General features: G+C 54.9%; 6 protein-coding genes across 6 annotated transcripts; 3 read left to right on the top strand and 3 right to left on the bottom strand.

Moving 5' to 3' along the window:
- Positions 1 to 3,613: 3,613 nt before the first annotated feature.
- On the bottom strand, positions 3,614 to 3,860 carry N657DRAFT_650097 (uncharacterized protein; the record flags this gene model as incomplete). Its single annotated transcript, XM_062793868.1, has 1 exon — positions 3,614 to 3,860. A coding segment is annotated over one exon (219 nt), but the record flags the coding sequence as incomplete, so codon positions are not given.
- An 841-nt stretch (positions 3,861 to 4,701) lies between these two features.
- On the top strand, positions 4,702 to 4,931 carry N657DRAFT_650099 (uncharacterized protein; the record flags this gene model as incomplete). Its single annotated transcript, XM_062793869.1, has 1 exon — positions 4,702 to 4,931. A coding segment is annotated over exon 1 (184 nt), but the record flags the coding sequence as incomplete, so codon positions are not given.
- A 364-nt stretch (positions 4,932 to 5,295) lies between these two features.
- On the bottom strand, positions 5,296 to 6,273 carry N657DRAFT_637251 (uncharacterized protein; the record flags this gene model as incomplete). Its single annotated transcript, XM_062791494.1, has 4 exons — positions 5,296 to 5,723; positions 5,790 to 5,870; positions 5,957 to 5,997; positions 6,137 to 6,273. 4 exons carry the CDS (start codon positions 6,271 to 6,273, stop codon positions 5,296 to 5,298), a joined length of 687 nt encoding a protein of 228 aa, XP_062643220.1.
- Positions 6,274 to 7,719: 1,446 nt separating this feature from the next.
- N657DRAFT_693682 (uncharacterized protein) lies at positions 7,720 to 8,311 on the bottom strand (the record flags this gene model as incomplete). The annotated part of the gene is made up of 2 exons (XM_062797233.1): positions 7,720 to 7,938; positions 8,168 to 8,311. The coding sequence occupies 2 exons, from the start codon at positions 8,309 to 8,311 to the stop codon at positions 7,720 to 7,722; spliced, it is 363 nt and encodes a 120-aa protein (XP_062643221.1).
- A 334-nt stretch (positions 8,312 to 8,645) lies between these two features.
- Positions 8,646 to 9,392, top strand: N657DRAFT_693683 (uncharacterized protein; the record flags this gene model as incomplete). The annotated part of the gene is made up of 2 exons (XM_062797234.1): positions 8,646 to 9,134; positions 9,195 to 9,392. The coding sequence occupies 2 exons, from the start codon at positions 8,646 to 8,648 to the stop codon at positions 9,390 to 9,392; spliced, it is 687 nt and encodes a 228-aa protein (XP_062643222.1).
- A 1,277-nt stretch (positions 9,393 to 10,669) lies between these two features.
- Positions 10,670 to 11,417, top strand: N657DRAFT_650100 (uncharacterized protein). Its single transcript, XM_062793870.1, has one exon. It carries the CDS (start codon positions 10,830 to 10,832, stop codon positions 11,349 to 11,351), a length of 522 nt encoding a protein of 173 aa, XP_062643223.1. The 5' UTR covers positions 10,670 to 10,829; the 3' UTR covers positions 11,352 to 11,417.
- Positions 11,418 to 13,107: the final 1,690 nt, after the last annotated feature.

The following is a 13,107-nucleotide window of genomic DNA, read 5'->3' on the forward strand; positions in this document are numbered from 1 at the left end:
CTTTCTGACCCGCTCCCTTCAACTACAGTGTCCTCTATACGACCCGCATCAATTGGAGCCTAGTGGATGTGTTCGATTGAAGCGAACTGAGTGTTGGGATCAGGGACCACCCTCTTCCTTCGCGACGGCCGGGCTGCCTCCAATTGGGCCTTCGAAGTTTCGTTTTCTTGTCGTAGCCGAGCCAATTCAAAGTCCTTCTCGTCAAAAGCCTTTTCAACCTTCTTAAACAAGAGCCGCCGGGTAGAGATATCTTGTCGTCGGATGGCCAAGTGGTTTAGGTGGCCCCGAAGGTCTGTCTTCTTCCGTGGAGTCGTGAATTCGAGATCCTTAGCCATAGTAATAGACTGGCTAGCTGATCATCAATGCCGGGTCCCTGGTTCGAATTCTTGAGCAAGAGACGGCTCATCAGAGGTTTGGCCATACTGACGGGCCATAACTGTCACAAATGAACCAACGAGAGTCAACAACGGCGGCTTACTTGCAGAAGCCAGTGGGGAACGTAGGACGTTCCGAGCCAATCACTTAGGACCAATCGGAACGAGTACTAGAGGTGCTCCAGAGAGCTCTCAGGGGCATGAGAGCACGAGAGAGCAACCAAATGCATCTAGTATATAGTCACTCGTTCTGGAGGACTCTGGGAGTTCTCCAGTAAGCAACTCAAGTGCAAGATTGTCAGTACCCTTGGACATTGCTTGTTGTGAACCCTTTGGCTTCACCGAACCTCACCCCGTTGTCAAGTATAACCTTCAGGAGTCCCTTTCAGAAGTTGGGGCTTTGAGATTCGTCACAATAACCCAGCTGCCCTCCACCCGGCTTTGATAGTATGAGCCGTGATTGCCTCCCGACGGGCCGTCACAAGGCACTTCAACATCATCTGCTTGCCTAAGACCGTTGATTCAGACCAGCTGGTCATTTGGTTGAGGAGCTTGCGGTAGGTGTGCTTCACGGGGGAGAAGACTGATAAATCCAATGGCTGGAGAACGTGGGAGGTATGAGCTGGTAAAAAGAGCAACTGGATATTGTTGCTGAAGCACTCCCACATAAATTCAATGCTTGTATGGCTGTCATGACCGTCCAGTATCAACAGCCGCCTCTAGGAAGGATCCTGCGGCTGGGTCCGAGGGATGAAGACCCGTTGAAGCCATTTCAACGCAACCGCCCTATTCACCCAGCCTTTGTCGGTTGCAGTGAATAGCCAATCCTTCAATTCATCCTTGGCGATAGGGAACCACTGTTGTTGAACGCTCTTGCCCTTGAAAATGACAGCTGGTGGGAGTGCTACCCCTGTCGCAGAGATACACTCTAAGAAGGAGGTCCAGGTGCGCGAACCAGGGACGTTCCTTTGTACTGCGCGTTACGAGCACTTCCAACTACCAAGCCGTTTGTTCCCTGGCCTTCCATAAGGCCAAATTCGTCAAAGCTGTAGCGGTTGGCGGGCAAGATGTCCTTGATGGCTGGGATATTCAGGAGTGGAAACCAGCTGCGGATAACCGGGTCAGTGGCGCCATTGACGGGGGCTAAGTCAATCTTACGGCCTCTCTGAGTTAAGAGTACCGGGTTCCTGCGAAGAAACCGGGTCATCCAGCCCTTCCCGACAGTCGTACGGGTGGCTCCCTGTGCGTGCCTGTAGAATTCGGCTGGCGAACTCTCTGACCTGGGCATGGGTTGGTGCCCGACTTATAGTCCCGGTTGCGGCTCTCTCACCAGGGCTCAACATCAAGCTCTTCACGAAGATCTTCTTCACCAGCAATACATTTGCGTTCTTTTCGGCCAGTTCTTCTTTCCTTGCGCGGCGCGATGCGTAGTTCTACGCCTGACCAGATGGACACGACATTGCTCCGGAGGATGCGGGTTTGTTGAGGCCTGCAGATTGACTGCGATGTCGTCGACTGTTTGGCAAACGACCTTCTTCCCACATTGCGGATCACGACCACGGCAGATGTGACCACGGTTGGTGGTGGAGGTGGATGTCCACCACTTCATTAACCGGGTAGTCGCCCTCTCTCCTTTGTCTTGGATCCTTTAACCTCCAAAAAAATTCATCTGCTCCCACTGTTGATCATCTTCATCCTTTCCACTCCAGCGAATGCATCAGCGATAGGTAGTAAGCGAGGTGAACAAGCATTTATTAGCATGCATAGTGTTGGATTTGGCAGGTGGTCAGAGAGGGCAGTTCAGGGGTGACCAATGGCTTGGCACCAGGATTCTCAGGATCAGGAACAGGCAGGGAACTTCTGGAAGAACACAGACAGGTACATCATCATCAATTGAGTGGTTGCCCATTTTTTTGATACCCAATCACTACGGTGCGACACATTCGTGGCTGTTGGCTTTCCAACAGCTGGCTTGGCCGTCGTGAAAACGCTCGGTTACTAAGAACCTAGCAAGCTGTAGCAGGACGTCTTGGTAGTAGAGATCCGACATCGAAGTATCCTCATCTTCGTCGTCTGATTGTCACGGGTGGGCGCAACTGACCACTGCGTAACACCCTCAAAAGAGGGACCGTGGTTCGAACTGTCCAGTCGAACCAGGAGTTGCGCACATGAACCTCACACTGTCACGACCCGTGACACTGATAGGTCGGAGTCGTCCTGGTCAGTCGCATCGTCATCGTCCTCGTCCTCGTCTTGGTCTTCGTCTTCGTCATCGTCAACAGCGCCTTCTATAGCGTGCCACGCGGAAGATGGCCATGTGAAGGGGGTGGCAGCGTCCTCAGTCTCGGTCTCAGTCTCCGTTTCGAACTGGGAGTGGTAGGTGTCTCCGGAGCCGTCGCTGTCGCCATCACTCCAGCTGCTGGACTCCGCTCCGCTTGCCTTGTCTGCTCTATCGCTTATGTGCTTTGCCGCCTGTCCGTCTCGTGTCCGGCGGGGCTTAGGCTCCCCAAGCGCATGCCAAGCCAGCCGTAAGGCAGCACGCTGGATCTGGCTCAGCCATCTCCGGCACAACGAAGCCCGGGCGGCCTCTGGCAGGCGCCAGAGCCGGAACGAGAAGCACAAGAACCTTAGGAAAAGCCGCCAGTACGCCCGCGCCGTGGTCCGGTGGCCCACGAGCATAAAGGGAGCCTTATACGGACGTATCGGGTGGGAACTACGAAGCCAACACCGGATCGAAACGTCGGTGTACTGCGCCGTGTCCTCACAGCGGCTCCGGAGCCCACGCAATGCCGACGCAACGCGACTCAGCCGATCCTCGTCCTCGCGGGGGCTCCAAATCGCCATCGTATCATCTCCTCCGGCAGGCCCGCTTAGCCGTAGGCCGTGCCCGTCCAGGCAGGGCGGTAGGGCAAGCCTGACGAGAACGTCACGGCTCGCTCCGTCAAAGGTTTCTAGCCAACCGGTCCGCCGCATCCAATTCGTTTGTAGCGCTAGACTAGGCGGGCTCGTGCTACCATCTACCTGCTGGCAGCAGCCCAGCGGCTGGCTAGGCGGTCCCGCTCGGGTCTGGTACAGCTGGTCAAAGGCGGCCCTCTGCTCAATAGTAGCCTGGTCCCGCAGCCAGAGGAGGAGGAGGAAACGCCTTCCAGTCACTCTTGCTCGTGCACGGGCGGTTGTAGGCCCCGTACAGCGATCCAGGACCCGCGAGCGCCGTTTTGCGTCCAGCTCTGTGTAAGGTGACACACACAAGCTCACCAAGGAAGATGCACCGAATCCTCAACAAGCAGCAGGCAAGACGACTGTATTGTGCGTGCACCCCTAACCAACTGACTGATCCTTGAGAGAGGGAAGTTCCAGGTTCCAATCTGAGTCTCCTGCTCTCCAGATATCCTCTCTCTGCTGCGAGTCATGTCGCTGCGCCATGAAATCCACAGTGTCTCGCCCGCCAATTGCCCAAGTGTAGGGCTCACGGTGGGGGCCCTGACACTCTGCAGGACAATGTCCTGGAAGATCTCGTCGCGTAGCCAGCCCGTCTGCCTCGGGTCCCGGCGGCGGTTGTGGGCTTTCGCCAGGTGCCGCGTAATGAGATCCACGCTGGTAGTCCGGTAGGCGCAGTGACGGCAGGCGACGCCTATACGGAAAGCCAACTGCGGGTGGGCCGGTGACCAGCAGGCCACGGACGGTTCGGTCCTCCCGGCAGACCTCGAACCAGCCGCTAGCAGCCCGTGAGGGGAAAAGACGCTGGCATAGCACGCCGTCGATGCACGGGAGCTCCTGGTCGTGCAGCGGCAGCGGACCGGGACCGGCCGGCGGCCTGCCGCTTCTCAGCGGGTTATGCCAGCCATGCAATTTCGGGCGTGCTCCTGGATTTTCTTCGGGGCAGACGATATACGGGCATACGCGGCACTTGAGCCCGTCCGGCCGCGGAGGGCCGAGGAATGGGATCACCTCGGACGTCGGCGGAGGGAATTCGAAGCCGGCCAGGTCCTTCTGCGTCCGGATGATGCCGGGCAGCTGCTGGACCGCGCGGGCGATAGCGTGTCGCTCGGCGACGGGCACATCGGCGTGTCGTGTCCGCAAGTGGGCTGGTACCTCGTTGGCCACACAGGCGAATCGGCGGCGCTTGCAGATTACGACTCGGTGCTGTGGCAGATGGACGAAGGGCTCCATCGCGGATAACTATGGTGGTCTCTCTCTGGGGGCCGTCGCTCTTATCTGCTGTCCGTCCGAACCTCTTTCGCCTTTTTAAAAAAGGAAAAAAAAGAAAAAAAGGAGTCGCGAGAACGCGCTTCGCATCTCCCTCAATTCCCCTGGAACCGTACCCCCGGAACCCTACCCCCCGGGCATCTCTTGGGCTCAACCAATGACAGGGCGGAACTCTACCCCTGGGAAAGCTCCAACACCCTGGACGGAACTCTACCACCCCAGGCGCCAAGAGATGCCTATTTGGGAGAAGCGCGCACGTGGAAGGCCTGTTCGGTGGGGCTTAGTGGGTCCGGGAGGCAGAACTCAACATGGGTGCGGCCAATGGCAAAAAGGAACCGTAGGGGCTGGTTAAGTGGGGCAAATAATGGAACTGCACCCAATTCCGAGCGATGATGCTTCTAGTAGCTCTCAGGAGCATGAGAGAGCACCAGTGCAAGGCCAATCAGAGGACGCTCTAAGAGGCTCTCGAGAGCACCAAAGCCTGGTTATAATGTACGCACTTCCCAGGAGCTTGCAGAATCATCTAATTCAGCTGTTTCTGATGTAATCATTGTTTGTTCCTAGTGTTGTTGTCTTGTAATTAAGGAGCCTATAGGGTAGGCAGAAGTGCGGCGCTCGATTATATGCGGCGCTCGCTTATACTGTACGTTATAGAACCTTCGACTGATAGTTTCCTCTCCTCAACCATGCATCCCAAACCCAATCGGCGCAAGATTCAAGCAATCAGAGTTTTCTTTCCGTCCTCATCCACAAAATATACTTTTACTTCGTCTTCACCCCGAGTGGCGAGGCCGCTTGAATCGGAGGTGTCAAGTAGCAGGCCACCGACATTGTGACACAAAGTGTGAAAGTCCTGCATGGTCTCCGAGTTCCCCGCGTCTCCCTGCGAGCCCGTGCAGGCCACTGCTATGTTGGTCGACTGTAATCCTCGCGAGGTGCAATTTTTGAACGAATCGGCAATTCTCGACGCAGTATCTTTGGGGAGAGGTCCACATCGGGTCCCCGCAACCGCCTCCCCATTCGCGTTGTATTCAGTGAGGGTAACGAAGGAGTCGGCCTCAGGTTGCCAGCCGCGACGCCGCTTATCGTTGTTTACGTATGAACAGCCCGTCGGGCACCCCTGGTACCACCAGCACTCATTAACTAAGAAACGTTTAGCCTTGCTCAGGGCAACGGGACAACAGCGTACGCTGGAAAGAGGTGCCTTACTATACTTGCGAGAGTAACAATTCACAACGTCGCCACGGTATGATGTGCCGCTGTTATAGTCGTAGCCTTCTTGCTGGAAGCCTGTATAGAACCAAGCAGATTAGCATCTGTCGGTAGTATTTCGGCGAGGGCGTGATCACGGCTCCTTGGGTTTGGGCTAGACTTACACCAGGATTTCAGATTTTCGTACTGCTCCTGTGGCCATGACCTTTCGGTTGGTACTGGCAGTACTCGCAGTTTTTAGACCCAATATTGCAGTTGGTGGAACACCAGCCATTTCTTCGTAGTGCAAGGAACTTGGCACACTGGGTGAAATTCTACTGGGAGACTGGGAGAAGAAAACGTACCCGAAGCCGTCGCAAGCTTGGTTGATGCCAGTGAATACACGGTTCCAGTACTCGTTTTCGCACCGACAGTACTCTGTTGCAGTTGCGCTGTGAAGCGCAGTGATAGCAAAGAGGCAGAAGGTCAAGATGAAGTGCATGTTGCCGATCGTCAAGATCAATCTTGTGAAAGCTTGAGGATGGGAAGCGTGAGAATTATGGAATGTCTGTCAAGATTCTATCTCATATATATATCCCCTCGTCCTGTTAAACTCGACAGGTAACCGGCAAGTCGCGACACCAACATACACACGCCCATGAAGCGGCCCCTTCTTCGGACTCGAGCAAGCTAATCCCAATACAATCATCGATTCCAAGTTTTAAGTTCGGAGTTCAGGACACTCGGCGAGACATTGATTTCAGTCACAAAGATCGTCTTGCGTGGCTTGATTCTACTCGACACTCGGCTGAACAACAATATGCTAATTTCCCTGAATACAATGAATGATTTCCTGTTTGGAGTTTGGGATGCTTGGTGTGGTGAGCTGTCACAGAGCGGCTTGCATCGCTAGAATGCTATGCAACAATCGGCCCAACATCAGCAAGCTAACTTCCCTGAATACAACCAACGATTTTCAATTTGGAGTTTTGGCATGCTTGGTGTAGTGAGACATTTGTCTTAGTTCAGGTACTGATCGTCGGATTTCCCTCAACGCAATTGCTAGTCCGGAGTCTAAGACATTCAATATGACATCATTCTGTTTCAGTCACAGATCCCTTGCCTCGGTAGATTCTCTTTGCTTGATCAGCCCTTGATGTCTCAGGTAAATTTTGCATGCTCCAGTGTGCTGACAGGGACTGGATAAAGGATCGTCAATGTGTCGATTGATAGTTGGCCCACTGCCTGTGAGCTAGGGTTAGCGACGAGACTGCGAATCATTCCTCGTCCGATTAGTCCCGCTGCTCTCTGAGATCATAGAGCACTGCGGTACGCTCTGCATTGGCTCCCTTTTGTCAAAGGTCTCAGTAAAGCCGTATCCTTGTCAGCAACGCCAACACGATACGGGCGTGGCTACCTGCCTACGGTGCCTCGCTCAAATCTTGCTGCAATTCGGAGGCGGTGTGCGCTCACCGTGTCGATCAGACCCGTCGAGGGGCCAGATGGGCCATGTCTCAACGAGGCCGAGGTCATGTTGAAGCCGACGATCGGAGATCAAGAACACGTTCAACAATATGGCATCACATTGGAGTGTTTCCTGACATGCCGGGTCTCCCTCAAACCCTGCTGCTGATCTGATCCACAGGCACGCTATTGACAGAGGACGAGCTGGAATATATATTTTGGGTCTACCGTGGGGAGCGCTCCAGGACTTGGCAGCCACGTAGCGCGCTTAGCACCCCTGATGATTTGCTGTCGGACTACCACTTGGATGCGGGCATGTGGAGCAGGCCGCCTTACGTACCCAAGGCAGACGCAGTCATGATGGTGAGGAAGGCGAAGCTCTAAATTCGACTCATGGCGCCAACCTGCACAGCCTTGTCAGCGTTGCTGTTTTGAAGGATGCCGAGCGCGTCGATCCACAGGTAGCGGAACCCCACCAACCGGGTCAGCAGGATGGAGTCGGCGTAGTCGGGAGCAGCGCCTCGCCGGCCATGGACCCCGGTTTGGCCAAGGCGTCGGCGGTGGTGGTGTCGAGCCTCAGGTGCTGGACGGCAACGCCCCAGACGTAGCTGAGGGCTATGTACTTCTGCTTTGCGAGGTTGATGCCTTCTAAGGTGGCGATGCACATTTGCTCCACGTCGATGAAGCGGATCATCTTGAGATTCTGGGACGACTCAATATCGGCTCGGTCGCACTCAACGCCGTGGCTAGCTTTGCTGGGGCTCACCCAAGGCCGCACACAGTTGATATCGAGCCCGCAGCGGCCGGCGGCGGCCGTTAAACATCATCCTGCCGGCGCCTGGTCGAGGGTCCGCCAGCCGCTCATTCGCCTAGGCGAATGCGGCGCCACAGTTGCATAGCAGAAAGGCAAAAAAGTAGAACCCTTCTTGGACCCCACGCTGCAGTTCGGGGTCGGCATAGCCAACAAAGATGGACAAGCGGCGGAAGGTGTGCCCCTTGTTCTTGCGGTCGCGGAACTGGCCGAAGTGCGACAAATCGACCCGACAAGGGTCGTCATCGTGCGGGCGATGCGGCATGTACCGGAGAAGAGCATGATCAGCCGATAGATGGAGCACGTCCCGCGCCACTGGAGAATCGAAGCGAAGGTGCCAAGCGGGGGTGTATATGGCAGGTTTGTGGGCCGGGGATCTACATCAGGGGCTGCTGTGGACGGTCGAGGGCGCGATCCAGCCTGGTGAGCAGCGGTTTTGGGTGCCCAGCTGGCCGTAGGCGTCGGTGAACCTGACGAGTATCAAGTTTCACCACATCCCGCAGCCGAAATATGGGGTGTGGGATAAGGGTTGGTTGGGGTTGGAAGCAGTTGAAGCGGAGCAATCTACCACTAATGCGTATGGAGAAGTTGATGGCGGGATGCTCAAAGTCAGAGGCTATCTGCGGCAGCTTCAGTTGGCGGGTGCTTCCGTGGCGGGGAATGTCTACAAGTACCGGAAGAACTTGCTCGTGAACCCTGCGACGCAAGAGTCGGTCGGGGACATCTTTCTGGACTTTCCACGCATGAGCACCGATCTGCCGCTGGACGTCTGGTGTATGCCTGTGCTACATTTTGGACCGGGAAGGGCCAGCCTGGCGTCGATTTGTCTTGCGCTTGTCCCCGTGTTGGACGACGAGGATGAGCAGCAGATGTACAAGCGCGTTGGACTGGTCAAGATTACGAACAAGAAGTGGGATAGGAACTTCTTTCCTGCTATTGGGCAACGGATAATTTCTTTTAGCTGGTCTACACCAACCAAGAATTGCTCAAAATTGTCGTCTCCAAATCCTCCCTCGTCGAGGCGATTCCCGTTCTTGGCAAGCCGCTCACAGTCCTTCTACAACGGTTCGAACTTTTTGCCGACGCAAGTACCCGTTTAATTCACCGTACGCTTCGCGAGCACTGCTAACATGCTATTGATTCGACAGGCCATTGCTCGCGTTGCCGTCAAATACGCCAAGAACTGGGTTGAGGAATTCAAGAAGGCCCAGGCCGGCCCCCCGGGTCCTCCCGAACCCGATACTGCCGACCCCCCCGCTGCCGAGCCCCCCAAGGTTGACCCTCCCATCGTCGCGAAGCCCGCCGGTGTCCCTGCGGTCAAGCGGGCAACGGTTTTTGTCGGTTAAAGGCTTGGACAGCGGGAAATCTCGCGTACCCGGCGCTTGCTTGGGCAGCTGGTATCTAGGGTGCGCTGATGATAGGGCCTTGATACAGGGCGACGTGTAGGAGGATGTAATGCGGAGGATGAGAACGAGTGTGGATAGGGTATGGTTCAGAAGTACATACCTAATAAGTAATGGTTACGCGCAATGCAGGACACAGCGCTCGGTTGCATGATCAAGCCACTTCAAATGTGCCCGCTCATAAAACCTTATGCTATCTCGCCGTTTTCGCATCCGGCGTTTCTGGCCCGCCTGATTGTCACGGGTCGTGACAGTGTGAGGTTCATGTGCGCAATGTCACGACCCGTGACACTGATACTCCATGTCGGATTGCCCATTTCGGTGAAGGTTATAAAGTAGCCAAGCGCAGAGGTTCTGGAAAACCAGACCTGCATAGTACAGCTCCTATGTTTGGTACTGTAAAAACAGAGGTGTTCGGTGATAGGAACCGCGCTCAGGGATAAGAGACATGGGTTCAGGAGGGTACAAAGTACACATAGTCTGGGTAATTCCTAGGTGCACATGTGGGAAAGCAAAAGTCAACCCGGAGTTTCAAAAGGGCACTGAAAGATACTCTCTACAACTCCTATTCCTACGGGATCTCACAGGCCGTCTCAGGGCAGTACCCGTAATTTCACGCATAGCTGCACAGCCCATCATAGCTCTCATCCAGCCCATCCAACGGGACCCCCGGTGTGCCCGTGACAGGAGGCTCCTCGATCTAGGGGCCGTACAGGGTGCACGTACACGGGCCCGGCGGACAGTATCCGTACATGCAGCAGATAGGAGTCGAATCTATGCTACAGTAAGGTTGTGGGACAGCAACAATTATAGGCCCAAATAGGAATAGACCAACCAGGTGACACTGCATCAATTGAGGTACAAGATGAAGCTTGAATTCGCTGTCTGAACCATACATCATATATGTATGTTGCTTGAAAGAACCGAGGGCTTCGGGACCCTCGTCAGACCCTGCTTTTGGGTGGGTGACGAGTCTTCCACTCTTACTGCATGGGGCAACAGTGCCCAGCCCCTGAATCCAGGTGCCAAGGAGCCAGTTCAGTTCAACAGGTCGAGGATGCTTCATTTCGAGACGACCGGAATCGGGGGCGCCAAGACCGTCTTACATCGGGGAGCCCTTGTTGAGGTCACAATGAGGTGTCTTGCATGTGCGTTAGGGAGTTATGCTTAAGCGTTATGGCACAGTTTATGGCTTTACGGGACAGCCTTAGTCACTTTCGTATAAATCAACAACCCCATGACGACCTCAGCTTCTTCAAACCTTCCACATCTTCGCATCAAATTCGCATTTCAAGCCTTCAATTCAGAAGTCAAAAGTTCCGCCGCCTGGAGAAAGTCACGCTTCCATCCTCTTCACATATACCTCACCATACCCCCAAAATGTCCGCCTCTTCCCCTTTGCTGAGCAACAGCGGCGACAGCTCCCGCAACCCCGCCAGGGCAAACCACACAAACGCGGCCGCCCCTTCACCCCTCGCCAAAGGCCTCCTCACCTTTCTCGGCGTCGGCCGCGTCGTCTTTGGGGCCGGCTGCCTCCTTGCCCCAGCCCTGACCCTGAGCATACTCGGTGTCTCGACCTTGTCCGCCGAAGCGGCTCTCATCACGCGCATGTTCGGCGCACGCGAGATTGTCATTGGCAAGGGACTTCTGCTTGCGGAGCGCAGCGCGGGTTTCGCCAGACGTGGCAACACGGCTGCTGATACTGGGGTTCAATTTGCGAGCCGCGAGGGAGTATGTCGTGCGATATGGGTTGGTGTCGCCGCGGACGGGTTGGATGCGCTTGCTCTTGTTGCTACGTTTGCGATGGGTTCGTCGGTGGATGGGATCGCGATAGCTAGGATGTTGGGGGCGGCGTTGATTATGGTTGTTACGGGTTTAGAGACGGCTTGGTTGTACCCATGAAAGGATACATTTGTAGTATAGCGCGTATTGATATTTGGAACGTAGAACATGGCGTTGCCATGTTTCATTTAGAGTGTTGTTGACCTGCGTAGCCTAAACAAGCATTTTCGCGCCCCTATCACCACCTCCCTCCCTATCTACGTAACGAGCACCTCTTCTCTAGCCCAAATCCTGGAATCCGACATACCAATATAGGTGGTATTATTGTTTTCATCTTGAACAAAGACTAAGTCACTAAGATACTTCAAGGGGCTACCCGGTTATACACGGCTCTGTGGGTAACGCGCACTTCACCTTGATCAAGATGGTTCTTCTAACATCATACCGCTTGCCGTCACGGAACGCAAAGCCCTATGCCTGTTGCAACCTGTACCCGCCTTGATCGCTCGCTTCCGGCACCACGATATTGGCAGGGGATCCCTCGGCCTCCTCATCCATTGAGTCTTGTCTCAGGTAGCGGTTAACATCAGTACGCTGTGGCGACGCTAGGGCCGGGGCACTCGCTTTTCAAGTCGAACCACTGCGTTCGAAAACGCTGCGGCCCAAAGACGGCAGACTAGTGTGTATACTTGACGCCGTCGACCCGGTATACCTCGGTTTCTCCCTTGATACCGCCGGTTGCCCTTTGCTCGATTGTTATAGTGGTGTACCCGCCACACGAGCCGTCTGACAGCTCGTGATACTCGCGATGCTGGGCTCCGAGGCGGCTACAAGAGGGGCTTCCATACTCCGGCGAGCGCGGACGTCGGAGAATACTAACGGCCCGGCTCCTTGCAATACAAGGTGCCTCAGCAAGCACCGTCGCTGCGGTGCGGGTCTAATTGGATACTAGAGCTGATGTAGAGGCCGCACTGGGTGCATTGGATAATACCAGAACATCGAGACCCCAACCAATATCAAGTTCGCACCTGAGGTAGTTCTTTTGTCTGTCATATTAAAGTGGCAAGCCATTCCCTGTTTCAGTTCCCTCATGCTGTCCTTTGGGATCAACTTCTCCGCGGATAATGTGCAAGTGCCTGTCCATATACTGGAAGATTCTTTATGCTAGCGATCCCCAAGCGCCAATTTTGGCCGTCAGTCCACCGTTCCCAATCTCGCCCGGAATCCACATCTCCTTGTTATCCTCAGGGACCTGGGACAAAGCATTATATATGGCAATTGATATACGGGCAGGGCACAATTGATACACGGGCAGGGCGTTATCCGGGCAGGGCAATGCGGAAGCTCCTATTGGCTCAAAATTTTCGACAGCTGCTACCATCTCCCCACTTAAAGCGGTGAAGGCCAAGTCACGAACACTAACACCATTTCCTCTGCCTTTGTGACAAATCGACAAGCCCCTACTTCTGAAAGGGACTCCTGAAGGTATCACTGGGGTCGGGGTGAAGATCTAGTGAAGCCAAAGGGTTCACAACAAACGCACAAGCAAGTGTTCACACAGTAGTCGAGACAACTGCTTGCATTGCTTACTGAGGAAGCTATCGTAAGTACCCGCAGGCGTAGAGAGCGTGAACTTAAATACAAGCTTCCTCGTCCCGATGCTCTGCCCGCTCTGTCACGGATCCTACAGAGCATCCAGGTGCTCTGTGTGCTCTCACAAGGAGCACCCAGATCACTGCACCCTGCTCCGTGTGCTTTTCCGGAGAGCACCCAGAATGCCTCAGTGATTGGTCCGGGACGCCCGCGTCCCACGCTCGCATGACCGTTCTTTCTGCGGCATTTCGTTGGTTAATTCGTGACAGCCTTCCAGATTTCA

Source organism: Parathielavia appendiculata (assembly GCF_033297405.1).
Source record: "Parathielavia appendiculata strain CBS 731.68 unplaced genomic scaffold N657scaffold_26, whole genome shotgun sequence".
Taxonomy (NCBI): Eukaryota; Fungi; Ascomycota; class Sordariomycetes; order Sordariales; family Chaetomiaceae; genus Parathielavia; species Parathielavia appendiculata.

Coding starts and splice junctions, on each gene's coding strand:
- N657DRAFT_650100 (XM_062793870.1), top strand. CDS start 10,830: ATGTCCGCCTCTTCCCCTTTGCTGAGCAACAGCGGCGACAGCTCCCGC.